This window comes from Gracilinanus agilis, chromosome 5, assembly GCF_016433145.1.
Source record: "Gracilinanus agilis isolate LMUSP501 chromosome 5, AgileGrace, whole genome shotgun sequence".
Taxonomy (NCBI): Eukaryota; Metazoa; Chordata; class Mammalia; order Didelphimorphia; family Didelphidae; genus Gracilinanus; species Gracilinanus agilis.
The window spans coordinates 209231025-209258797 of NC_058134.1; the positions used below are offsets into that span (position 1 = coordinate 209231025).

The window sequence follows — 27773 nt, forward strand, 5'->3', positions numbered from 1 at the left end:
GCTAAACTGGAGTGATCTTGGTTTAGGCTGCTAATTAGCCAACGCTAGGATGCTAAGGCTCACTTCCTCTCTGCTATTCTAGAGAAGAGACATTGAGAACATTGAGTTCATCTCTTTGTCTGGAAAGTCTGCCCAAAGCTACCAGCCAAGTCCTGCTGTACTGAGCGCAATTCTTTAGGATGGGGTTGGTCTGAGGAACTCTTCCCTAGCGAGGGGCTTACCCACTGGATTCAGATGCATCCGTGTCAATCAGCCTAGTTGGTTCACTCCACTACCTTCTTTTATAAAGGTATTTTTGGGAGGAGGAACCCCTTGGTGCCAGCTAGGAGAAGAGCAGCTTTCTTCAGAGTCAGGACCTCACCATGGGAAGGGGTAGGGGACGGAAGGCTGGTGCCATGATCTTGGCTTTGCATCTTGAATATTCACTGAAATATATTCTGACCCATGACTATTGCCCACTTGCCAGTCTGAAGCACGGAGGGAAAGGGAAAGCTGGGTCCTGGAGATGTGCTATTCTCCAAGGCAGAGAAGGCATGGGTCCAAGATGGGACACACACGAGGGCACGGAACAAGCCATCAGAGAAAACAAGAAAAAACGAGGTCACAACAGGGTCATGTTCTATTCCCCGAAGCCAACCAGAATAACAGGTAGAAACATCATGAAGGACAGCAATAAATAGATGCATGTAACCAAGACTTCAGCCAGTTGCTGCTCAGATGACGGATGATGTAAGACAGACGTCTGGCCCTCCCTCCTTTGAGCACTGGATGATTTGTGTTCCTTGTAAAGATATAAAAAGCAAACTTGCTTCTTTTCAAGTATTAAAAAAAAATAAGTTAATTGACCCCCCCCCAAAAAAAAGAAGGGTTCAAAGTGACCGAGGGTCCTGTCAGGTCTTTTTGCTTCATTTTCATTGTGCAAACACAGGAAAAAAAATTAAGGAAAACACATTCTCCTTTGCCAACTTAAAAAGTACTGAACAGTGTCAATAACCTTCTGTCCTGAGGCAGCCCTCGATTGCAGTCTGAAACCTGGGGCCTGGACTCCTTCCATCCCTCAAAGTCAGTCTTTTCCAGTGTCAAAATAGTTGCAATTCAAAACAAAGAGGCAGCAGTGCCCAGGCCCAGGGTTCTTGCCCAGGGAAGCACCTAGGCTGGGGGATGCTGGGGCCACACACTCTAAAGGAACATTCTCTGAATTGTGTAGTGTTGGGCCATTCCCTTAGGGAGCCTCATCCCTCCCACAGCTACCTCTGGAGGATTCCTTCCCCTCCAGAGAGCTCTCAGTCTCCAGGAGAGATGACTAGACCCCAGGCATTTTTACTCTCTTGGGTATTTTCAGGTGTGGATTTAGAGGAGGCTTTTTTTTTTTTGTAGGTTTCTTTCAAGGGGTGACAGGATGAATGGCTACTGAGGTTCCCCTGCAACAGCAGAAGGGACGCCAGCAAAGGAGTCTCTTTGCTTCTTTCTCTAATCGAACAGGTTAGTAGAGGAAATGGGAAAAGGATCGATTGTGGTCCACTGGGGAGGATAGAGGGTTTTCCAAAACAAATATCCATCGCCCGCGCTCTTCCTTCTCCCTGTGCATATTTCCCAGATGGGCCCCTTGAGCCAGGTCCTCCAGGGCGGCCGAACTGCCTCCGGTAAATCAACTTTAGTTGGGGTTTCCCCCCCAAAACACACGAAGCTCCATCCCACTGATGAAGAGGCACGTGGATCCCTGAAAGGATGCTCTCAGAAAATGCCAGACCTTCTCAGATTTCTCTAGCTCGGGGGTTCTGGAAGAGCCCAGCCCAGGCCAAATGGCTAGCAAAGACAGACCAGCAAGAACGAGCAGATACTCAAGACCAGTTCATGTTGAAGCCTTTGGACAGCATGACGGCCTCCAGGTCCTTGTCTTCTTCTTTTTCTCGCAGCCTCTGCTCCTCGAGCAAGGCCACCAGGGAGTCCCTCTGCTCTACCACCTCTAACATCTCGTTCAGAATCCTCTTCTCTTCCGATAATTCTTCATCCGTCTTTAAGTGGTCTGCGGAGGAAGCCAAAGACTGTATAAATAGAGGGCGAGGGGGAGAACGAGCCCGCCTGCCAAGCCCGCGGCCGCTTTTATTTTTTACCTTCGACGGCCATCCGCTCCCGGAGCTCTTGCTGTAATCGACTCTGCCGGTCCTCGAGCTCAAGCTCCCGGGCACTGAAAAGTGGGCGAGAGGAACAAAGACAAAAAAAATGGTGACATCGGTGGGTACGGCTCTCTTTTTTCCTGCTCTCAACAGACTGCTCTTCCCGCTGCCCCCTGAATCACTCACAATATCATAAGCTCCGACTCGTAGCGCACCAAGGCATTTTTCTCTTGTACCAGCTTGAACCACTCTTGCATCAGCTTCGGATCATCCTTCTTCCCCATGCCTGCCAAAAGACACAAGGAATCAGCCGCCAAGTCCCCGTGAGTCCAGCTCGCTGGAATGACAACACAGGGGCCAATGTGCAAAGAGAGCCAAGCAAGAGCTGCTGGAACACTTCCAAGCCACATCTGTTAAGTTTACCTACAACACACAGGATGAGAAGAGAACTGCAGAAACACTGAGCCCACCCCTCAGCCCTTCAACCAATCCGAGACTGCCTTCTGACATCGACTCCCCCTCCCCTCCCATATTCTTTGATTTCCACTTGATAGACCTTCTGACCACCGACCTAGCCTTGGCTAATTTATTTGTGCGTCTCTGTTGGTCCCAACCCAGCTCAAGGGTTTCCTCTTTAATTTCCTTAAAAAAAAAAAAATCCAACAAAAACCAAAACCAAACAAAATCTTCCCCCAGCCCCAACAACAACAAAGAAAAAGCCAAATCTTCCCTGTTCTGCCTATCTCTCCGAGTCACCTACATGGATTCCCTAATATAATAAGATGGCTTTTCTTGCACAGGATGACTTTTGCTGTTGACTGTTTTTCCAACTTCTCCCACCAAAGGGCCCTTTGCCTGTCCAGGTTTGGCTACCACCTTAGCAATATTATCACAAAGTGCATGGAAATTTTGGCGGATATTAGAGATGGATGAAAGGAGCATCCTGAATCCAATTCTAAGTCCTGTTTGCACATTTTCTTGGAGAACAAATGTGTCTTTGACCTAGGATGGCCATCACAGATCATATTTAGTTAAACCTCCAATTTTAATGGGTTTAAATTGTAGTTGAAGTCTCTAAGGAAGAATTTTTTGACAGGGAAGCACTTCAGACCACAGGCATAAAGTATGGGAAAAGTAAGCTGACCTGCCAGGCTTATTAAACACTAGAATTGGTTCACCTAAAACTCAGAAAAGGATTTTCTTTGAAATAATGAAAAAGCAATATTGGATTCTTATATTTGGGACAGTGTTAAGTATAGTCGTACCTGAAGCCTGGAGAATGGACTGGGGACCTTTCAAAGTTTTTCTTCCATTCTCTGATTGTGATAGAGTGGATAAAGCTGTGCTGAGACCAGGAAGATCTGGTTTCTAGTCCTGCCTGCAGGCGAACCAATTAACTTCTTACTGTTCTTGGCAATGCTCTCTAACCTGCATTGATAAAGGAAATTTCCTCCTCTGGGAGTTCCCTGTACCAATGAAATTGGAGGTCCAGCCCCTATCCCTCCCCTTATGGCTCACCTGGATGGCTATTACTCTTTATAGAAAAACTATACTGTCATCTTAGTGATAACCAGTAAATACACCTTTTAACCTGTTCTGGGATGAACTACTCAGTGTTCTCTTAGGAGATCTCTTTTCTCCTCTGATCAACACATCCTTCTTCCCAAGGGCACAATAATTTGAACTCTCTTGCTTGCTTTCCTAGACTCTCCGTGTGTAACTTTCTAGGCACATCATTCATAAACAATTCTTTTTTGCTTTCTTGATGTAAAAGCTGTTATAGCCAGGTCTTTACTTGGTGGCTAACCTCTGGAAAGGCAGAAGTCTACTATTGCAGTCCCACGAGTGGTTAGAGTTAGCATCCATGCTCTGCTCCCTCGCACATGCAACTTTGCTACCAGGGGCTTCCCGTTCCACAAGACTAAGGCTCCCACCATGTTTACAGACCCGCAATGCTTGGCCAAGTCTTCAGGGGAATAATGCCCTCCTCACCCAACCCAATAGACTTGGCTATTGGCTTTTAATCTAGCCACGTGCTCAGTTCCAAGCATTCCTTTCTGGGCATCTCTGCACAATCTGCCCATCGAGCCACGGGGAGATGGGACCTTGAGGCATGCAAGCTCTACAGAGAGTGTGGCAGAGTCATGAGAAAGTACAGGAGAAGTCTCCTTTCCCATCTCCCCAATACAGAGAAATAACTGAGTGAAAAGTGGACACTCCTCATGAACTGGAGTCGAGATTGTTCACAGCCAATGAGAAAAAGGAGGGTGGATGAAAGTCAATGTGAGAGCCATGGAAAGCGGAGGAAGAGGTTAGCGAGGTTAGTCATGATCACATTCTCCCCTTTCCCTCCCCTCATGCCTTGGCAATGACAATTATCACAACAGACGCCAAATTAGACAAATTCAAAAATACACTCAGCAAGACACGGGGTACAAAGTTGGTTGTTGTTTTTCTTAAAGACCTTAATTTAAGGATGTTTATGCAAACCAGTCTTCGTAAGGACACAGTATTCCTTTAGTCAGCGATGCAAATCGCAGTCATACAGGGGAGAGGGTCTCTCCCCTGTACTCCCGCTTCCTCAGAAAGATCAGGGAAATCAAATGCCCCGGCGTACCGTGGAGGGGTCGAGTTTATAGAGCAGCCACTGTCACTCCCCCCAAAAAAAGACTCAGCCTCCACGCCCGTATTCTAGTCCTCTCCCCCCATATTGTCAAAGGGATACTGTACCTTGTGAGAAATTGCCACAGTCATAAAAAGTTAAAACAGAGGGTCATTACTGGGATTTAAGGGAAAGGGAAAATGAAAAGAGAAACATCTGGGGATCGGGCCACTGGTGGACTAAGGTTGCTAGGACCCTCTCTGTGGATGTGGGGATGGGATTGTATCATGTTACATTACCTTCATGGACACAGCAAGGGCAGAAGGAGGGAGGTCTACGACGTGGTGTCCCGCCACTGGGCTCAACTTCAAAAGGACCAAACAAGAAGGAGGAGAAAGACAAGGAGCAGGAAAAGTAGAAAAAAAGAGGAATTTGGAAATGGAGAGGAATAGGGAAAAGGTGAAATAAAAGACAAGCAGAGGACAAAAAGCATACAAGTGAGAAAGAAAGGAACAATAAGAAGAAAAGAAAAAATACGAAAAATGGAGAAGCAGAAACAAGGGAAACAAGTCTACAAATGAATTAAGTCCTTTTATTTTTTTTTCCTTACTTTTTTTTAAAGCAGCAAAGAAACCAGACAAGAGTAGACCAAGGGGTCAGGCAGAACATTCTTTGAAGTGAGTATAACATAATATTTAGAAATGGAATGGGAGATTTGTTCCCAAAGAACATACACATTTCCTCCATTGTGACAGGGTAGTTTCTAATTCTTCTACAGTAATGTTGAAGATTTCAGATGTTACAATACCAAGGGCTGTCAGGCCTCAAATGCTGAGCTTTTATTTCTCATATACCCATGTTTTGGGTAGGATTGTGTACTTTTGAGTCTATCTGGGTGAGGGCTGCATGGGACAGATCAAATTATAAATCTAGGAAAGATCTCTGATTTTGCAGGTTGAAATAAGTCAAACCCAAGCAAACTAGATATACATTTAAATCTAGATCCAAAGATCTCAGCGTGAGGTGTGTCTGAGGTAGGAGAGAAGTTTAATATCATTCCTACTGAGAAGAACTCAGTAGGTCAGCAGGGGTATCCCCCAAATCTTCTTGATGGCACTCAGGGGTCTGAAGTTAACATTGCTTTGAACTGGGTCTAATGCAGCCCGCCTCCCCAGTCAATACTGCCATTCTCGACAATACCAGCCTCTCTTCCTCCCCATTGGACCCTTTAAAAGCTGCTTTCCATTGTGGGAAGGGGGCTTGATTTCCAAAGCTAGGGGAAGACTGTTCGAATTTGGACCGTTGGACTGAAACAGGGATGTAAGCTGACAACACGACAGAAACTAACATGCCGAGGAGAGGCACAGGGCAGCCGAGAGGGGACGGTATGGAGAGAGACAACTTTGACGGGAGAGACCCGGATGGTTGCCGAAAGGGGAGGAATTGGCAAGGGACCATCACAGAACTCCGGGAGCACAAAAGGGAGACAACATATACAGCTCAGGATAGATTTGCTTCTGAAGATGGCGACATGGTCTTTACAAGTAGAGAACACCACATTTCTGAGGGATCCCTCAGGGCTGAGTTCTGAGCAGACGCTTCAGGAATGTGTCTCATTTTAAATGGACCCAATCATACAAATCTGGGCCTGATGATTTAAATCTGAATGTTTCTCAGAAAAATGTAGTGATGTTTGACACTCTGAAAGGTTTCAATGAGAAAAGGCAGGTCCTACTTAGAAAGGAAGGGGATTTCTCCAACATTCCAGCCTTTAAACTTCCCTATGATGACTGGGAAAGAGTTCAAATTAGATTAAAAGTTCCCTTAGGGAAGGGACTTTTTTTTCTTTTTTCTTTTTCCTTCTTTCTTTCTTTTTTTTAATATTCTTCTTCCTTCTGACCCTTAAGAGTACTCTGAACATAGTGTGTCTTCAATGATAATGTCTTTTGATCTTTTTGGGTTAAAATCTACTATTAAATATAAATGCTACTGTAGGTTATGCTATACTTCAGATGAAATGAGCTATGAATGGCTAATTTCAAAAGCTGAAAAATAGACAGTTGGGAGTATTTCCATAAAAAGTTACCCAGTCTTCTGGCAGAGATAATTTTCAGCTTTGCTCTTTTAGGAATGTAGCACGTGTATTTCTGGTAAAAAAAAGTAGTTAAATTCCTATTCAAATATAACAAACTTTTGGGTCTTTTTAAGGCACAGAAGAAGAGGTCTTAATGAGAATTAGAATAGGGTGCAAATTCACAGGCCAGAGCAGAGGAAACCAACACACAACCAACACGCAACCGTAATTAAGATACTTTCCTAATTGTACCAGTAGAGGATGAATATCTCTGTTCTCAGACACACAAAAATGCCACCCTTTTGACAAAACACGCCCTATAATGAATTCACACGATATACAAATATTTCTTAAGTGACAAAAGCATACATGGAATAAATAGGCAGAGAAGCTGAGAGGTGAAATTAGGAAAACAAAAATTCAGGCAGAGAGTACAGCATTAAGTGACAATAAATGATGGGTGCTACAGAGAAAGAAGCTTTTGGATCTATGGGTCAGGGGGAAGGAAAAAAAAGGAGACATGAGGAAAGCACTTTTAAAGAATTGGAGACATAAAGAAGAAAAATGAAATAATCTCTGTCCTTGAGAAATCACAATGCTAGTGGGGAATTAGTCAAATTATTGTTTCATTTACAAATTATTTTAATATAATTATATCATATACCAAAAGGTTAGAGGCAGAGGAGAGGTCAAAGAGAATGAGATTAGGACAGGGAGAGGAGGGAGAATCAGAGGTAGTTTAATAGAGGAGATTTTTATCTGTGAAGGATGAGGATTTTAACAGGTGGAGATTTAGTAAGGGTTCATTCTAGGTGTGGGGAATGGCATGGGCAAACACAGGAAGGCTGGAGAGGGCAGGGAAGAGACTAAAAGTCTGTACAGTTGATTTCGGTTAGATTGTAGCGTGTGAAGAAGACAAATATGGCACAAGGTAGGTTGGAGCTAGATATGGACAAGCCAAGAATGCCAGGTGAAGGATCAGAGGATTTAGATCTGGAAGGACATTCAGAAATCATCTAATTCGACCTCTTAATTTTATGGATGAGAAATCTAGAGTTTACATTTTAGTTGGTAATAAAGGAAAAAAAGTGGAAGCTGCAGGGAGGGAGACTGGAATATGAGTTAAAATATCAGTCCAGATAAGAGATAAGGAAAACCTTGAGTGGGAGCAGTGGGAATGGGAAAGGAGACAGATATGAGAACAGAAGTCCTGATATTTTAGATTTGATTCTGAAATGAGCCCAAAGGGAGGAAGACAGAGGTAGGTGGATGATATTTTATAGCCATGAGAAAGTCAGTGTATTGTACCCCTGGTGCTGGGGTGATTAGAAGTTGGGGAAGGGAAGGCTCTAAGAGGTAGGTCAAACTTCGAGATAGGAGGTGGTAGAAGAGGGATGTAGGGAAGGGAATCAGAGAATAGTGGGCTAGCCTGACACACATACACGAAGCTTAGATGGAGTGAAGAATTTTTTTGGGAAAAAGGAGAGGTGTGCTTTTTTTATTGACACAAGAGTAAGAGGCAGTCAGTACACGAGGGAAACAGAATTCTTCCCTTTTCATGGAATTAGATGACCTTTATTGACTTTTCATATATTTATATATTCTTGTTAGAATGGGAAGCTCCTCCTGGACTGGGATTATTTCACTTTTGCCTTTGTATCCCCAATACTTAGCAAAGATTGGCAAAGAGCAGGCACTTTAAATGCTTGCTTGACTAAAGGAATCTTATCCTTCTTCTCAATTGTAGCTCCATGAAGCAGAGGACCTTTTCTAAACCTTCTGGCTCCATCCGTGTCTCACACGGTGCTTGTCTATAGTAGAAATTAATAAATGCTCATTGAAGTAGCTTTCCCCCCTCACATTCTACATCCACAAACCTTGTCACTATTTCTCAGTTGTGTCAGAAGCCTAGCCTGAATCTTTGTCATCTCTTTCCACCTTATTCTTCCTAGAGGTCTGAGCTGAATCACTTCTGACCCCTTCAGGAGTCTCAGGATTTGTCTGCTTCTCTTTCTCTTGCACCATATTTCCTGTAATAACTTTTGCTTCATTTCTCTGTCATTCTGGAGGAATGGGAGATAAGAGATATTGAATGATAAACAGATATGGGATGTTGATGATTCAATATCTTCAACCATTTTTCAATGGGATGCACTGAAATTTCATATCCTATCCCCTGGATCATTCAGTTTCATCTGCCTCAGTTTGGGTCTATAGCAAAGTGGTAATAGTAGTAGCATAGTGAGCAGGAAAGGAAGGGAACCTGTCCTGCTGTCTTTTTGTGTGCTAGGTTTCCCCCCCTATAAGTCTGGAGGTGGTGTGGGAAGAGTTTTATTTCCTAGAATCCTTGCCAGAGAGGATGGGATAATTTTTCTCTAAATGGAAGGGAAGCCAGACTTTAAATATGAATTATTTAGGGTATACAGTTTCCCAGTCTCCTATGGTATAAAAAAAGGAGTTCCTCAAACTTGATGGATGTCCCATAGTCATGTATGTCAAGGCAGGCAGCCTCTGATCAGATGTTTCTGTATGGGGATAAAGTAATCTGTCTGCCTAAAGCAGAGTTATAACTTTGGAGTAAATTTCTTTTGTTACACGTTAGATAACCTATTTTATCCTAATCCCAAGCCTCTGTCCAAAGTACTGATAATTTCTTAATTGCCAAATCGAATGCCTTTTTCTCAATCCTTCTCCTTCTTGACTTCTCTGCAGTATTTTATATTATCGTTCCTGTTTTCCTTGATATCTTCTTTTCTCTAGGTTTTTTTGACATTGCTCTCCCTTGATTCTTTCCTCTATCTCTATATGATCATTCTTTCTCTGTTTCTTTAGCTGGGTCTCCATCCAGGCCAGGCTGATAAACATGGAAGTTCCCTATGACTGCCTGGGGGGGTGGGGGGCCTCTTCTCTTCTCCTACTTCACTTGGTATCATCTCCCATGGATTTAATGATCATCTCTTTGCCTAAGACTTCTCAGATCTACTTAACCAGTTCTAACCTCTCTGCTGATCTCTCTCCCACCTCCAACTGCTTTTTAGCTATTTCTAACCGGATATATCCTAGAGACATCTTAAACTCAACATCTCCATTGTTGAACGTTTTATCTCCCCACCTTTTCCATCTTCTAACTTTCCTATTCCTGATGAAGGCACTGCCATCCTCAGTGAGTTTCCCAGGCTCACAATCTAGGGGCCATCCTTGACTCCTTACTCTCAAACTCCCTTCCCCCATATCCAAATCTGTTGCCAAGTTCTGTTGATTCTATTTCTAACATCTCTTGAACATGCCCACCTTTCTCCTCTGATATTGCCACCATACTTTTGGACTATGGAATGACCCGCTGGCTGGTCTCTCTGCCTTAAGTTTCTCCCCACTCCAGGCCAGCCTCCATTCAGTAGTCAGTCATCTTATTCTCCTGTGCCACCCAGTCACTCTCTCCTCCCTATAGTCAATGGCTCCCTATCACCTGCAGTATTTCTTTTTTACTTGTCATTTTCATCCCTCTATTTCTGTTGTTGCTAGTCAAAAAATTCCTTGGAGAGCTCAAAAGGAAAAGTCTTGCTTCAGGGATTGAAGGGCAAGGAGAGAAGCTCTTCAGAAGGGCCTGTTCTGGACAACAGACCACCTTTGGGGAACACACCTTAGAAGTGTTGGAGCAAAGGAAAATAGTCAAGACAGTTTGTATGGATTAAAAACTAAAAGATCGAGACTGAGGAGCTGACTCCCAAATGAGATGTGACATTGTCAGGAGGGGGAAGTTCATACCAGCAGAAACTTTCCCACCCATTTCCTATACTTTTCTCTTCCTGAATCCCTGGACTGGTCAAGAGCAATTTATATAAGGAAAGAGGGAGGGTGGGAGGAGTCTTGCAGAATGAGAAGCAGTTTTGAACCCTGGACTCCTGCCTCTAAATCCACTGAGCCACCTTGCTGCTCCCCTTCTCCTGATTAATCTTAAAGTATTGATCTCATGCTCCAGAGGAGAGAGGGGGTGCACTTCCTTCTGTGGGTGCCTGGCCCATGTGAAGCACTTAATAAGTGCAACCTACAAGGAGCCAAGTTTTCTGGTGGGATGAAGGCAGCTTCTTCATCCTGAGAATGAAGCTCCAACTTCTTGTCTTGGTTTCTGATGGTAAAAACACCAATTCTTCCTTCTGTAACAGGCTGAATCTAGGCTTAAAATCAGACCAGTTGTGGAGGATCATCCTTCCTTCAATGTCATTTAAAGACAACAGGATTACTTACTCAGACAGCATTCTTTTGACTTTATGTATACAAAAGGGGAGATTGTGATGATAGATAGTAGATGGAAAGCTGGACTAGCCATGTGACTGCACGAGTCACAAAGCCCTTCAGTACCCCAAGACTGAACAAGAGCAGTTAAAGATTTACATTGGGAAAATGTAAAGCCTCACTGGGGCTTCCCTGTACCCCTGAAATCATAGATTCAGCAAAATAAATATATTATTAATTATTATATATTATTAATTTAATGATATATAATTGTATTTATAAAATTTTATGTATATATATGTATGTGTGTATATTAGGGGCAACCAGATAACACACTCGATAGAGCATTAGGCCTGGAGTTTGAAAGGACCTGTGTTCAAATTTGACCTCAGATACTTTCTAGCTATACAACCTGGGCAAGTCACTTAACTCCAACCACCTAGTTTAATGCTTTTCTACCTTGGAACCAATACCCTGTATTGATTCTAAGAGAAGGTAAGGGTTAAAAAAATCTATCTATCTATATACATACATATATTATATTTGGGGAAGAGAAGACAGGAGAAATTCACATTGTGAATCATTGGAAATCAGGTGTCATCACTATCAGCTACAGACCTGTAATTAGTAATGTGACCAGGGATGGGAAAAATCTCTGCTGGTGTAACATTAAAGACTGTAGCTTGCATTGATTTTCTTTATGCTGTGTAGGTTATATGGAATAAAAAGAGGCTGGACTGATAAAATATTTTCCTTCCCCTTTTGGTTGGGTTGGAACATTTTATGCACTTATCCAGGAGGTTAAATCAAACATTTCTACTTCCCCAACAAAACTGTCCTGACTTCCAGTGGAATCTGCTTTTATATGTATTTGACCATAAATGAGACTCTTTCAAGGTATGGCTAAGAAAATCAAACTACTATCCAGAAGAAAGCACAGGAAAAAAACCCAATGCTATCCTGGCACAGAGTGAAAGAACTAATTTACAAGGTTTCATGTGAAAGGGGAGTTACCATGACAACATCTGGTGGTTTAGGATGAAGGTACCTGGCAAGACATGCCCAATCTATACCCAAATTGATGGCTCTTAAGGCTAGAGAAGAGATGCCTTAGCAAAAAATCGAAAGGGGAAAAAATGTGTGCAAAAGTGGATTTTCAGAGAGAGAGAGAGAGAGACAGAGAGATAGAGAGAGAAAATATAAGGGAATTGGGAAGCCTTTAGGATGTCCTATTTTCTAATAAACTAGAATCTGTAATTTACTTAGAGAAGGAAAGCCAAGATACAAGGAAAGAAAAGCAAACAGAACAAAGAGCAAAGAAGTGTGCACATACTCTCAATCAGAGGAGGATAGAAGAGCACTTATCAGGAACTCTGACATTATTTCCCAGTCCTTTAAGAACATCTCTACACTAATTCTGTCTTAAGAGTACCGGGGTCTTTGGAATTGGGATGATGCATGGACTACAAACACCCGAGGAGCTGGATCCTGCTTCCCAAGTTCCATGGGAAGGCTCTCCTTGGTAGAGCTTGCTTACTGGCCTCATCTGTCAAAGGCTGGGGGGGGGGGGGGGGGGGAGGGGTGTCACCTTACTACTGAGAGAAAACAAGAAATAATGCCTTGGGGTAGAAGAAGAAATGTGCTTGAGAGTTCCTGTGCTCATCTCTTCCTCCTCGGGGTGAGTGTTTGTACTCTCAAAGCATTTTTTTTTGCCACCACTTTTAGACTTTTGGTAAAGGGAAGTTTCAATGCATTATAACACAGTGAGTTCAAATATTATTGGTCTTCTTTTAGAACAGATTTTGATGATCAATGCTGGACTAAGACTTGGGAATTTGAGCAATTCTTCCCTAGGATGTCAATTCAGCATCACTGACCACTACCTAAAGGAAATGTAGGATTCATATTCCTGCTGATTTCCAAATGATGCTTTGACCATCCTGGTAAAGAATAAAGGTAGAACCAGGTTCTTCAGTGCTATAGCACATTTCAGGGTGCAAGGGGCTTTTCAGGCAATAGAGAATTACAACATATTCCCAGTTTGAAATGCCTGAGGCAATTGCAAATCGACCTGATCCTTCAGTGTCAGTGGTATCTAGTTAGTCACCTTAGAAGGCAACTTGGAATAGTATCTAAACCTTATTTCTTTTGTTGTTGGGTTGGGGTAAGTGACAGTACTTCCTCATAGATCTGGAATGGTCCAGGATCTTCTATAGGGTTGATGAGTATCACAAAGGGAAAACAGAAAATCATAATGGGATGAGAGAAGGGTCTTTTAAACAAGAGAAATGAAGGGCCTTATTTTAAACATATGGATTTTACAGGGACTTTTCAAACACTTTGTTTCATTCATAGGACATAGTGGTAATGTTATTTTTATAGATGGTTGTCCATTGTAGAAGATGATGGTATTCTAAGAAACTTGAAATCAGTTTCCAGAGTGAAGCTGAGGGCAGCTAGGCGGCTCAGGGGACTGAGAGCCAGGTCTAGAGATGGGACACATTCTGGGCCCAAATCTGGTTTCAGAAACTTCCTAGCTGTGTGATGCTGGGGAAGTCACTTAATCCCTGTTGCCTAGCCCTTACCACTCTTCCGCCATGGAACCAATACATGATAAAAATCTAAGATGAAAAGTAAGGGTTTAAAATAAAGTTCTTTTCTATTATCACTAATTGCCCCTGAAACTTTTTAGATTCCAACATATGCAACAAGCACTAGGTTAGGACCAGAACATGAAACTGGCCTCTTGAGTGTCATCTACCAAAATCTAGTGTTTTGCAGAAGGCAAAAAGCACCTAGCGTGACTTTGTGAGGCAGTGGTCACACTGGCTGAGGGCTTTACTTTAAACATATGGATTTTACAGGGACTTTTCAAATACTTTGTTTCATCCACCAGTTTTTATTTGGGAAGTTTTTTTTCCCCCCACCCATTCCCATCCCACTGAGTGTTAGAAGGAGAAAGGACTAATGAGGATATTAGACAGGGAATGGGATATGTTAACTGGAAGTTTAGCATCAGCCCTTTTACAGCATTTAGTAAACAGGGATCCTGATGTTCCCAAAGAGAGCAAAAGCTCTACAGTGCTAAAAAGTCCAGGCGGCCAGGGATGACCTCCCAGAGTGTTGTTTATTAACTGGAGGAGGGCTGGCTCCCAGAGAGGCAGGGCACTACTCAACAATAACAAGAGACTCTTGATTTTCAAGGAAGAGTATTTTGGATTGTTATGGATATTCTTTAGCAGCTCATTAAGGAGGAGAGGGATCATGTGAGGTTGTAATGAGAACAACAGAATGATTTTTTTTAACGGGGAAAAAAAAAAATCAGAGGAGATCTCTTGGAGAATGGGGCTGGGGGGAGAAAGGAGGAGAGTAAAATTATCTTCCTTGACCTCTTTTGTCCTGTAAATTCTTCCTTGAACTTTGGGCATAAAATCTTTAAAGGGAGGATGATAAGGACCTAATTGAAGACCGAGGAATAAAAATTCATTAGAATTCCTACAGGATTAATTTGGTCATTAGCCATTTGAATGTTTTGCTGAGAAGCACTTAGTTGAAAATTACCCAAAACCTAGAGACACAACACTTGGGCTCAAAATTTCTTTAAGTTAATGAAAATGTGGGGATTTAGAGATAGAAATAAAAAAATGCTGAAACACTTGAACCAACACAGGTGGCATTAAGGGGCAACTCTGTCACTTTGGTACTTAACAGAGTCTTTTTGTGTTTAAGGGACGTGAACATATACATAAGTCAATGGGAAGGGGATCCCACACATCTTTTGAAATTCAACTTTCGGAATTTTGTGCTAATATTTTTAAGAAGAATGAGAATATTCTAATAATTCTAATAAGAATAATCTACCTAAAAAGGCTTCGAGGATATGTTATCTCAGAAATTAGATCCTTAAAAAAAATTTAGAGTTATCTTATAAAGAAGATAAAGCTTGTAGGATATCTAAAAATGAAAGAGGATCTCCCTTTAGGGCAGGGGAAAAATATCAAAACAAACATTTCTTTTGACGTATGATAGAACTGGGAGGATAAAGACCTGGCTACTGTACTGATGGACAGATTTGGGGAGATCAGATTTTGGTTTGAAAAGCTGAGCAGAATAAACCACTTTAAAAAATTCTCTGCTACAGTATCTGTGTCCAAAGGAGTGCCTGGAATATAATATCGCTCATTTGAGCTGGAAAAGGGCCTGTGCCTGTGACATTTGGTTATAAGGCTTATTTCTCCTTGTTTGTCAGCAAGGGATGGGGAGAGAGGACAGGGAAGGGATGTCAGCGGGGTTAGTGGCAGCAAGAAATGCTGCTATACATACCACCCAGATGCAAGTCGATGATGTCACTGTAATAAGACTCTCCCCAATAGTCTATAATAAGGAATTGGTGAAGAGAGAATTACTGGATCAGATAACCCTCTTGCCCTCCCACCCCCAAGTCAATGTAACACAAAGACACGCGCGCACACACACACACACACACAGCAGGAGGGACAGAGTAACAGCAAGGAATTACAAATCTCTATATGTTTATTTACATACATTCCAATAGCATACATTGGAGAACTAGGGAAAGGCATTGACTCAATGGCCAAGGAGTCTTTAGCCATGGTCATTCATAATCTGCAGCAAATAGGTTTCACTGCTTTGTAATACCTCATGAAGAAAACTTTCTTTTTAAGTGTTAAGGTCTAGGTCAGAACAATCTGTAGCATCCTGGAATTTCACAGGGAAAAATTTCTTTTTTGCTAAGGGAGAAGGGAATTTTGAAAGCCCCTAAGTGAGAAAGAGAGAGAGAGAGAAAGAGAGAGATGGTATATAGGCAAGTCAGCTGGAAGAAACTACCGTGGAGAGTTACTTGTGACCACCAAAAGTTGTGAAAGTGGGAGTTGAACATGCTAGGCAAAGCTTTTTCAGAGTCCTTCGTCTATGGATCTTCTGTTAGGAAGAAAATATTACCAAGATCTGTTCTGTCTACCATTTTCCCCAGGGCCCCACTCCAAGTGTCCTTCACAAAATATCCAAACTATGAGAGTTTTAAGAAAAAACAAGGACAGATGAAAAGTGCCTTGCATACAGAAGGTACTCAATAATTATCTATTGAAGAAGTGAATGAATATTGAAGATTAGTCTAGGCCTGATGGCGAGGTGATAAAGGAAGAAGGATTATAAAATCTTGCAAGGTCACCCATCTCTAAGAGGAAATTGATTACACTCCCATAACACTTTGGTTAAAAATTCAATTCTTTGTGGAATTTATTTATTTTTTTTAGAAGATCTGGGGCTAAGGAGATTTTTAAAAAAATTTTGAGACAAAGCCATGATCTCTGTTTTAAGAATGAGGCCACTATCTATAAAACTCCTTGCCTTCTCCTTAGATTCTCTGTTCATTCTGAAATGGACAATAGGTTTTCTCTGTGCAATCACAGCATCCAAATCCTGTTTGCTTTGATGCAATTGGTGCCAAGCTTTCCAAAATATCTTCTTCCATAATGCATGTGGCTTCCATGGGCATTTTCATCACCACACAGTGACAGGTGTTGTGTAGTCATGGATTTCAGTTTCTCATATATCCAAGAAGAAAGAATTGGCTGGAGAAAGGAGCCAAAGGAAGACTCTAGAGGCTTGGCTGCTGAGGTTGTCCCCACCACCTCTAATTATAATGGAAGATGGGTCATACTGTCCAACGTCAACCTCTTCCCTCCCTTCTTCAATCTCCTAATTTGGATTCTACCATTTTTATTGTCTCATGAGTAAGAAGTCTCTGCTTCAAACACTAGGCAGATGCAATGAAATATGAGAGAACACAATGCCATCAACTGAGTGACTGTTCAACTTGTTCCATGTCCAAGTTTAATACAGTGGCTTCAGATATGGACCAGGAAAACTGATATTCCAGGTCCAACATTCCAGAGTCAAGGATGACCCAAGATACCCATTGTATTCCCAAGACTACACTCCTCTATATCCAAATGCAAGTAAGCCTTCAACATGCAGTGAAAGGCTCAAAGGTTTCCCTCATTTACATTCTACTGCTGGTTAGTTTAGTGGATACTTACTTGTTCTTTTTCTCTGGCAGTGCTGATCAGATTAAAAAAGGTTTGATCCTAGGCAATCTTGGGAAACAATAGTGTGTTAGATATGACACGGTATGTTGCTATATTCAATCTAGCACAATGCCTCAAGGGATGGAGGTGAGTGAGTTTTACTCTTTGATGCCCCGATCAAACCACTCAGCTAAGGGCATCTTCCTGCAGGAAAGATAGAGACAAACTAGGCAGAGCTCAAATGAGCAAATAGAGCGCTTAAAAAAATAGAATATGAAATAAAAGAATAAGAAAGGGAGTCAACAAGCATAGTTTGGGAATTTTAACAAAAGTCCAACTTTGGAAACAATGGGTTTAAAATAAGAAAGGGGAAAAATGAGTTGATTATTTGGAATTTAAAGTGTACTTGAAAATTTACTCCTGTGTTGGTAGCGAACCCAACAGAAATGTGAAAATAATGAGGAGCTTTAAGAAAGAGAACATATTTGTTATCTCTCTGGTTTAAGAGGTCTTTCCAAATGTACAAGTTTATGAAAACTAAAGTGGATATGTTCTTAGAAAGAATAATATAGGAAAATTTCAATGAGAATCCTCAGAAATTTTATTTTCTTTGGTCCTTGGATGGGCCATGGATAACATAGAAAGAGAATGAAAGGCTGAAAAGGTTATTTAAATTATATATTATAATGCAGAGAGCAGGTGCTTTAAAGGAAGGAGGTAACACATTAATACTTAAACAAGAGACCTCAGAATTTTTTGACCAAAGAGGGTCAAACTAACCATGAGATGTAAATCCTGACCCTTAAGTTATTCATTTTGATGGTTCACTGGCAGATCTACCAACCCTATTTCATCTTGGTAGAAGGAATCTGCAGGAGGAAGTAAGGAGGGGAAAAAAGGGACAGGGCTTCCTTTCATCCTCTGCTGGAAGGAGGGAAAAACTGCGCTGTGACAGAAGGGATCTCTGCAGCAGTGAAGTGTCGGCTGTGGGCTATTTGTGATGGTTTGGCTCCATCACCCTCGCAGAACAGAGAAGCAGGATTTTGTCCAGGAAGCCAAGAAAGAATGAGCGACTGAAGCCGAAGCAGAGGGCAACAAAGGCGCCAGGCTCAAAGAAGGAGCCTGAATGGGCAGCGTCTTCATTTACTCTCCCAATTGGGACAGCTGAGAGACTCTCAACCTGGCTCGATGGCAGAGCGCCTCAGGGTCACAGCCTCCTGTAGAAACCTGAGCTTTAACCTCCGAGTCTCCGCACTGGAAAAGGCCAAGAAAAGCCCTGATGATGTTCCTCCATCCTCACACCCTCCGAAGGGGATGGGGACCAGACTTTGGAGTACAAAGCTGCCCGTTCCTGGGTCCTTCTGCCTCCTGGCAAAGGAAGGTTCACCACTTTGTAGGGCCGCACAGGCACACACAGCGACTTGATCCCTTGTTTCAGACAATCCCAACCCATCGGAAAGATTACTTAAAGGAAAGGTAAGACGTTGCCTAGGAATATACTCAAGCGAGATGGCAATTTGGGGCCTCTGTGGCATTGCCTCTCTGGTTAGTGACTCTAAAGGCTTGGAGAAGTGCTAGCAAGAGAAGCCACTCTGCTGCTCATTTCTGGTTTTCTCCACTGGCCTGGTTGTGGTTCTGCCACCTACACACTGTCTACGTGTTCCCACTCTGAGTGATCAGAGACGGTGATGTCAGGTACCTGGGCTTGGCCTCTAGGTCCAGGTTCTCTAGCCCTCTGCAGATGAATGGCAGGGATCTAGTAGGAAAATCCAGGGCACGTCAGAGGCCATGGATTTCCTCTCTAGTCAATGTCACGGCCAAGGCTGACAACGGGACCTGGATTTGCTCTAAGAAGGGGCTATGCAGCCTAACAGAGGTGGCATAGCCTGACACAGCTGGAAGGCAGGGCTACTGGGAAGAAAGGGTGGGGGGGGGCACCTTTGTGGGCCAGTTCTGTGATGGTTCCTTGTGGGAAAGTCTCCCTTGGCACACTAGAAAAAACAAGTCAGCCTCATTTTATGGTACTTCCTTTTCAAAACCATGAGACGAGAAAGGAACAGGATGCCCTGGTAAAGATTAGTGCTCGCCCAGAAGTAGGTGAAATGTGTTTGCCTTCACTCTCCAGAGACTGGGAAGCTTTGCACTGGCACCAATAAAAAAAAAGGGTTCATTCCTTGGGGTAGACCAAGAAAAGGATATTTCTCTTACCTGAACGAGCAAGAAGCAACAGAAATTTGGGGATAAAGAGACCTAGGGAATTCTGTTGGGAAATAAAACTGAGTTCGAGGTAAGGGGAAACTATCCTGTCAGAACAGGAGGAGATTTCTCCTAATGGTGCTAGTGTCCCATGTAAAACAACACCAGAGATTGACACTGTGGAGGGAAAAGGGGAAGAGGTTTTACAAAACACCCAGCCCAATCCAAGATGGTACCTGCTTCTCCACGGAGAGCCTTTTCCACAGCGACTCCTCTCTCCTCTAGCTGCCTCTGCTTTTCTTCCACCTGCTCCAGTTGTCGCTGGATAATCTGTCAAGATCCAAGAATGAATCAGAAGGGACCTTTCTTTCCTTTCTCCTCATACTAAAGGAGAAAATCGAATTGCATCAACAGAAAATGAGGAATAACTAGCTAGGCAAATGGGAAAGAAAAGGATCTCACGGTAACAAAGACAGCATATTTTCACATGAGTTTGCCATCTGTTTTGCAAAACTGCCATTAGCTCATGTGGCCTCAGATATTCCTAGCTGTGTGAATGCTGGGTAAGTCACTTAACCTCCATTGGCTGGCCCTCACCACTTTTAGAACCACTATATAATATTGATTCTAAGGTGGAAGGTAAAGGTGGTCAAAAAATGTCATTAACTTATCACTCCTATCCAGAACATTAAATTTATGCTTTTATTTCGATGGACTTAATATCCTATCCTCTAATGTTTTGTAGAATTTTAATTGCTATTGGAATGTGTAAAAAGTATCATAAAACAAAAATTAATTATTTGTAGGTAGGTGGGTGGCTCAGTGGCTTGAAAGCCAGCTCTGGAGACGGGAGATCCTAGGTTCCAATCTGGCCTCAGACACTTACTTCTTAGCTGTGTGACCCTGGGCAAGTCACTTAAACCCCATTGCCTAGCCCTTACTGCTCTTCTGCCTTAGAACCAGTGCACAGTATTGATTCTAAGATGGAAGATAAATAAGGGTTTAAAAATAATAATAATAAATTACTCAATTTTATTTAGAATAGGTCCTGTTTGGCTTAAGCACCACAATATAAGAACTAAAAGAAGGGAGAAAAAAATTTATTTGGTGTTAGAAAAAAAAACTCAACCAAAAAGCAACAATAAAAGGAATTTTATTTGGAGAGCGCTAAGTGGATACAGTCTTTGAAAAAAAAAATTTTTTTTTTTTAAATTTAAATTAAAAAAAAAAAAAGCCACCTTTACCTTCTGCCTTAGAGTGAAGACTGTGTATCAGTTCTAAGGCAAAAGAGCAGTCAGGGCTAGGCAATGAGGGTTAAGTAATCTACCCAGGGTCACACAGCTAGGAAGTATCTGAAGTATGTTTTGTAATATAACATATAATATAAATAGTTGAACCTAAGACGTCCCATCTCCAGGCATGATTCTCTATCCACTGAGCCACCCACCTGCCCCTGGTTAAAGTTCGGACACCAATAAGTATAAGGAAAATAAAGAAAAAAAATTACAACTCATCATTTTGAAATTTCTTTAGCTACCCAACTCCTTTGGGATATGTAAGTGAAAAATAATGGGAACCAAAAACATTTCCTATTTGTCTGGCAAAACTGGGGCAGGAAGCTTTCAATACTGGGTTTTTATAGGCTGGCTGCTAGCTCACTAATCAAATTCCAGAGGTACGGCCATTCTTACGGTACAAACGCCGCCAGCTTCTCAACGAGCCAGCCAAGTCTAGGACTAAGAAACCTCAGACTTGGCTCTCTAGTATTAAGAGTGCTACAAAGTCAAAGTTTTCTAAGAAACACAAAAAAGTACTTGTGGGGTTCTCTCTCAAGTGACTGAAAAACAAACAAAACAAAACAACCCCCCCAAAAACAGGGATTTGAGTGACTGTAGCACCTCCTGCTCTCTAGCCTTTGTTTTCTCAGTTCATACACGATTTCACTCATGTAAAGAGCTCTGTGAGAGGGGACTAATAGAGATCAATAAGTGTTCTGCAGTGATTTTAGAGCTGGGACACTTAGGGGTTCAATGACTAGGTCAGGGCCACACACCCAGCTCATGCTATGTCACGGCGGCCTCTCTCCTGCCGTCTATTCCTCACCTTCCCGCTACCCTAATGATGCCACAGAAGGGATGATGGTCAAGGAGGCGTCTAGGCTGAGCGCTGTCGGTCATAATCAAGCGGAGGATGTTACCTGGGCTCTGTGCAGCCGCTTGAGTTCTTCTTGCTTAGCCTGTCTCCGAGCAGCCTTCTGGACCCGCCTGGTCAGTTTGGCATTGAGCTCTTCCTCCGTGTATGTCCTCTGCTGCAAGGAAACGAGAGAGGGCTTTTTAACCGGGGGAACGTAGGTCTGGGACGGGGAAGGCAGGCAGACAGTTGAGGAGAGGAGGGGGAGAGACCTCATCCCTAAGGACCGAGGCTTTCCTCGTGGGAACCAGGGGGACCAACAATCGTCTTTCCTCAGAGGTGCTCACGGTGCAGGGGGTGATGCTTTCTCAGACAGGCAGAAGGCGGGAGTGGCGCAGATTCCTAAATAAAATTGTCCTCTTGTTCCAGTTGCTACATGGCCCTTGATGATTTATAGATTACATATTTTTATATATAGATATAACATATAACAATGTAATTATTAATGCAACATATAACAATGCAACAGTATTATAAATATATAGCATATGACAAAATAAAATGAATATATTATATATTTATAATATAGAATATATAAAATAATAAATATATGTTTATAATATAATAAACATGCACAATATATTTAATAACATAACATTATTATATAGAATTATATAAATATATAACATAATAGTAATTATATAAAATATAATCCTATATAACATAAAATATAATTAAATAAATATATTGTGTTTATAATATAATAAACATGTATAATATATTTAACAACATAACATTATTATATGGAATTATATATATAACATAATAGTAATTATATAAAATATAATCCTATATAATAGAAAATATAATTATATAAATATATTGTGTTTATAATATAATAAACACATATATAATATAGTTAATAACATAATACAATCATATAGAATTATATAAATATATAACTCAATAGTAATTATGTAAAATATAATCATATATAACATAAAATATAATTAAAATATATTTATAACATAATATAAATATAATTTAAATATATTTACAATAAATAGTATATAATATAATAAATGATAATAAAAAGTTATAATTAATACTTAATATAATAAGTTAAAATATATATATATAACATAAGGACAGTGAACAAAGAAAGAAATAAAGGGACGTTCTTTTCCTAAAGGAGAAATCTATTTACATATGTCAACATATCTTAAGGAATTCTTTAAATTCAACCTTAAATATATTATATATATGTATGTGCACACAGGTGTGTGTGTGTGTGTGTGTGTGTGTGTGTGTGTGTGTGAGAACACACACAATTTGGTACAATGTTTTTCTAGTATACCTTATCAAAGGAAGTATCCAGAGAAAATAAAAAAGAAAATCTGTATCCTTAATTTTTTTTTTATTAGAATTATGATTTCATTTGCAAAGGGAACACAAGATGGAAACTCTCCCTAGCAAAGCAGACTGGCTTTTGCTCTGCAACCTTTTTAGGGAGTTGTAGGGAGTTGACTGAAGGGACTGAGAGTTTAGGCAATTTGCAGTATCGCCCAGGTCTTCCTGACTCTGAGGCTGGCTCCCTTTAATTCACTGAGAACCTTTACTATCTGGTTTCTAAACTTAGTTGCAATTTGTTTTAAGGGGATTCATTTCTGAGGTGGATTGTCCTGGATGGATGTTATTTTAAATTTGGAAAAATATTAGTCATGTTAAGACTTTCCTTTGAGTAAAGTCAATTATGGTTTCAAGAAAGAACTAGAGTGGTTTGGGGTTTAAGTTTAGAGTTTACACAGAGGCCATAATCTGAAGGGCTATCAGAAGGGATGAGAAAGGGGAAAAGGGGAACCTTCTCATCCCAAAGGAACTACCCCAGCGGATGTAACAATGTTGGGCTACAGATACAGGTCATTGGGGGTAAAGTGGGACTCAAAGATGGTTGAATAAATCCTTCAACAAGCATAGAGGGCACCTGACCCAAAGAGCAACGTTGGACTTCACAGTTTTATTTAGAATGCTATTACATTTCAGAATCTTATTACATTTCCTTATTATTAATTATGTAATATACATTATCTTATTATGTCAAATCTTATTACATTTCAGAAAGCAAAAATGGGAGGGAAAAAGAAAAGGAATTTTTAAATTTAAGAAACTGAAATTATAATATCAGTGACATATTCTCTTCTCTATGGGATGGACATTAGGTAGCACTGAGGTAATTCTATCAATTATAGAGTCCTTTGACATAGTGTCTTATCCATTCACATTGGGGTTTAAAATCACCGAGATGAAGGCTATCAGTCATGGTTTATGCTTTTGCAGAGCTGTGCACGGAGGGCTACATTTCCCCCTCTGAGTCTTAGAGCTAAATAATCACATGCATTTCCATCAGCCAAACAGTAAAATTCTACTTGTTTTTAAATGACATGTCGCGAGGAAATTCTGCGGCTTGTTGGGCTAGAATCCCATGCACGTATGGTCAGGGTTAGTGAAGATGTGGTGGTTGAGCCAGGCATAGTGGGTTGGGCTGGTTAATAACAGAGACGCATGCAGTGGCCAGCCGATGGGAATGGAGATACTACCTTTGATGAATATGATCTCTTGAATGCCAAGACGTGTGGTACATAAATCGACTTTAAATGGAATACAGAAAACAAACAAAACAGTAACAATAACAATGATTAGAAATAAATTGAATTTAAAAGAACACACAAATGGAGCAAAATCAGTTAGATGCTTAAAACATACACAGGACTAAAATTAATTTTTTAAAATGTTATACAAGACTCCATGAACAATGAACTTGGTATGGTAGAGCATACAAAAACCTAGTGGAGGCCATCAATTCCAAAGGCCATTGCATTAGCATCAGTAGGAACTCTAATTTTGCCAAAAGATTTTCCCTTTCATATTACTCCCTTCCTTACCATGTTAATAACCCTATTTTTCAAAAAATTCTGTTTAAGTGACTCTACATATATCTTCTCTTCCTTTTAACATCTATATATATGTTTATATATATGTATATATTTATTAGGTTAACTACATAAATTATTACATATATGACAACAGATATACTTAGGAATGCTCACTAAAACATCTGAATTTGGCAGAATTTCTTTCCTCCAGAATACCAAAGCTTACTATCCTATGGATGCAGGGAAGGTACAGGGGAGTGCTGATAGGAAACCTGAAAATTTTCCTCCAAAAATTCACTAGTTAAGAGAATTTCAGATCTGGTATGAGTTAATTCATATTAAACATCCTTCTTGTTGTCGATTATTATTAACAAAATGATGACAAAAATAATCACAATATAGCACATTGAAAGTGTGCTTTCTAGTGAGGGACATTGGTTTCCCTAGTTCAGGTAATCAAGTAATTAGCCATTAAGAAAAGAAAAGCCATTAATATGAACTATCTATACCCTGTCACCCTTTTCCAAAGTACGAAAAAGTCCTTTGAATTGGAAGGGAAACCACTGGTTGATTGGCTTCTCCATGGCAACCCTTAAAAAGTCTGCCAATCTTGGAATGCTTCCAGAATATGAGTCAGGAAGTAGTCTTGTGGATTGAGAAATTGCATTCGGCAAAGGGTCATTCAGAGTTAAGTAGTTGGAGGCAGAGAGCAGAGACACACTCTCCAGAAGGACAGCAGAGAAGAGAGCCAACCATGGAAGCCCAGGTCCCGACCTTTGGGAGATGAGCCATAGAGAGGACCAGGGACCTTAGCTGGAAGACACACTGCAGAGATGCTGCAATGAGGGGGAAGACACCACAAAAAGAGGATGTGGATGCCCTGCAGAACCAGAGGCAGGCATTGTTCTGGACACATGTCCTCCATGATAGTACTTTGCTACTCTTCCCATGGTGTATTTGTGTTTATTAGGGGAAGGGGGGGATGTTTTGTAGGCACAGTTCTTAACTGATTCTAGTAAATGCCTTTGTGTTCAGATAATAGTTCTACTGGCTCATGAGCAGTAACTAAGCTATGGTTTTTATAGTGTGGACCCACCACGTTGGCATCTTAACGAAGGGTAGCAGTCATCCTCTGGGAGAGGGAAGCAGTGCAAACAGGGCTCTGCTCATTTTATAGATGAGAAAAATGAGATTTGCAGAAATATTATTTGCCCAGAGTTGTACCATTAGTAACTCTAAGAACTGAGGCTCAGATCTAGGTTCTTTGATTCTAAGGGTGAACAGAGGAATGATCGTGCTGGGTTGGGCATCCATCCACCCATGTTCACATTCTAGTTTTGGGACTTCAGACAAGTCATTTAAACTCTCTAAGCCTCAGTTCCTCATGGGAAAAATGATGGGATTTGCACTAGATAGCTGCTAAGATTTTTTCTTAATAAGATTTATGATCTTATAATGTGAAGACCAATAGTTTTTATTTATTTCAAACACACTAGACCATAGTGGAGTTAGTCATTATATCACTCTACCTTAGAATAATGGGAGTTAGAATGGGAGAAGCCTTTTGAAATGATCTAGTCTAACTATATTTTATTATTTTATTTTTTAAAACCCTTACTTTTCTTTCTTTCCTTTCTGTGTATGAATTTTAAGACAGAAGAGTGGCAAAGGCTAGGCAGTTGGGGTTAAGTGACTCCTCAGGATCAGAAAGCTAAGAAATGTCTGAGGTCACATTTGAACCCAAGTCCTCCTGACTCCAGGTCCAGTGCTCAATCCACTGCTACCTATATATATTTTTATAATTGTCACTCTATTTTTGCTGTACAAACTCTATCTCTTGAGTACAGGCACTTTTTCACCTTTCTTCTGGCTGACTAATTGGTCTTCCTGAATCAAGCCTCTGCTCACTTCAAACACATTAAGGCTTGTTATTGATTGAGGAGTTATTCTTACATTAACTGTTTGTGTGCAGTCAGAATATCAGTTTCTCAAGGCAAAGATCAGAATTAGTAAAACTAATAAATCGAAAACAGCAATAATGAAAAAGTATATGGCATAGAATGGATACAACACAATCTTGAACTACTTAAGTAATAAGCAATAAAAAAGGGAAATGGACAATAAAAATTATAGCGTCACTGGTTATAACAATTTTATACTCTCTATCACCAAAATGAAATGGAAAAAGTGCACAGAAGATGACTTAGTAAACACTGAACTTACTTGCCAAGTGAAGAAGATGGTGGCCAAAGATAACCGTTTAGAACAAGGCCACTAAATTGTATGTAAGGATACAATAGGCTGCATATTGATTTAGAAAACCAAATGATAAAATTTTCTACATTCTACTATATTTAAAAATTTTTTGTTAAGTCTTTCCTAATTATATTTTAATCTGGTTTAGGCCTTACCCCCAGAGTGATGTGGTATTTGATGTCTTTGGTTAGAATATAAATTTGTTTGTAAAGTTTTACAGAGAAGAATGATAGGCAAGTATAAGCAATATTTTCTTATAAAGCAGAGAATGTATGAATGAAAAAGTAATTATTGAATATTTACTATATGCAAAGCACTGTAGAGAACTGTAGCAAAACAATTATAATCACTGTTTTCAAGGAACATTCTGAGAGGGAAAAACAATGCATGTAGACAATTTCAGCTGCAAGTAAGATGAAAAATCCCAATAGTCCTTGAGATTCTCTGGCAAAGCAGATAATGATAATTCTTCTTTAATGTCATTCTGATAGATAACAACACATCTGTTTCTGATGTTGAACCATTTGACAGTGAAGAGAAGCAGTTGGCAGGCACAACCAGTTGAAAGAAAGCTTGGCAAGATATCCAAATGAGCAAAGTGATCCCCAGGACACTTAAAGATGAAACTAAGAGCCCAACACAATGAAGAAAAAAAAGGGAAAAGATCTGTAAAGATTACCAGAAGAAACTATTTTCATCTTCAAGGACACTTGACTTATACCTTGAGAAATAGAAATGGGTTTAAGGAGAACACAGATGGGAAAAGCAAATGTTTTGGATCCATTTATGAAGAGAAGGCCTCACAATGGTAAGGAAATAATATATGATGGTTCCAAAGAACAGAAAGATGAAAAAGGAATGGATAAAATCTCAGCCCTTATTAATACCAAAAAAAAGAGAAGGCAAAAGAAAATACCAAATGCTGACATATTTCTACTCTCCCACATATGATGGGCAAATTTAGAAATGGAGGAAGGTCATCCTTGATGAGGGTATGAATGAGAAACAACAAGAAGGCTTTCAAAAGAGATCATTAGATCAATGATTTAAGGGCTAGGAGGGACCTTAAAGGTAATCTACAATTGTTTCACTTTATGGATGAGGAAACTGAGGAGATTCACTTATTTGCCTGGACCTCCTCGATCCCAGTGCCCAGAGACTTTTATAATCAATCAATACACA

The 27773-nt window shown here is 40.7% G+C and overlaps 1 protein-coding gene across 2 annotated transcripts in view; it reads right to left on the reverse strand.

Annotated features, from left to right (window-relative positions):
• Positions 1-596: 596 nt before the first annotated feature.
• Positions 597-27773, reverse strand: part of MICAL3 (microtubule associated monooxygenase, calponin and LIM domain containing 3) — a 146307-nt gene continuing 119130 nt past the window's right edge. For both annotated transcript variants that reach the window (XM_044679348.1, XM_044679347.1), the window contains 5 exons: positions 21470-21580; positions 19509-19602; positions 2304-2403; positions 2115-2188; positions 597-2026 (listed from right to left, as the gene is read on the reverse strand). In XM_044679348.1, coding sequence (XP_044535283.1) covers positions 1842-2026; positions 2115-2188; positions 2304-2403; positions 19509-19602; positions 21470-21580 — 564 coding nt within the window. In that variant the 3' untranslated portion in view covers positions 597-1841. The remainder of the gene's footprint in view (positions 2027-2114; positions 2189-2303; positions 2404-19508; positions 19603-21469; positions 21581-27773) is intronic.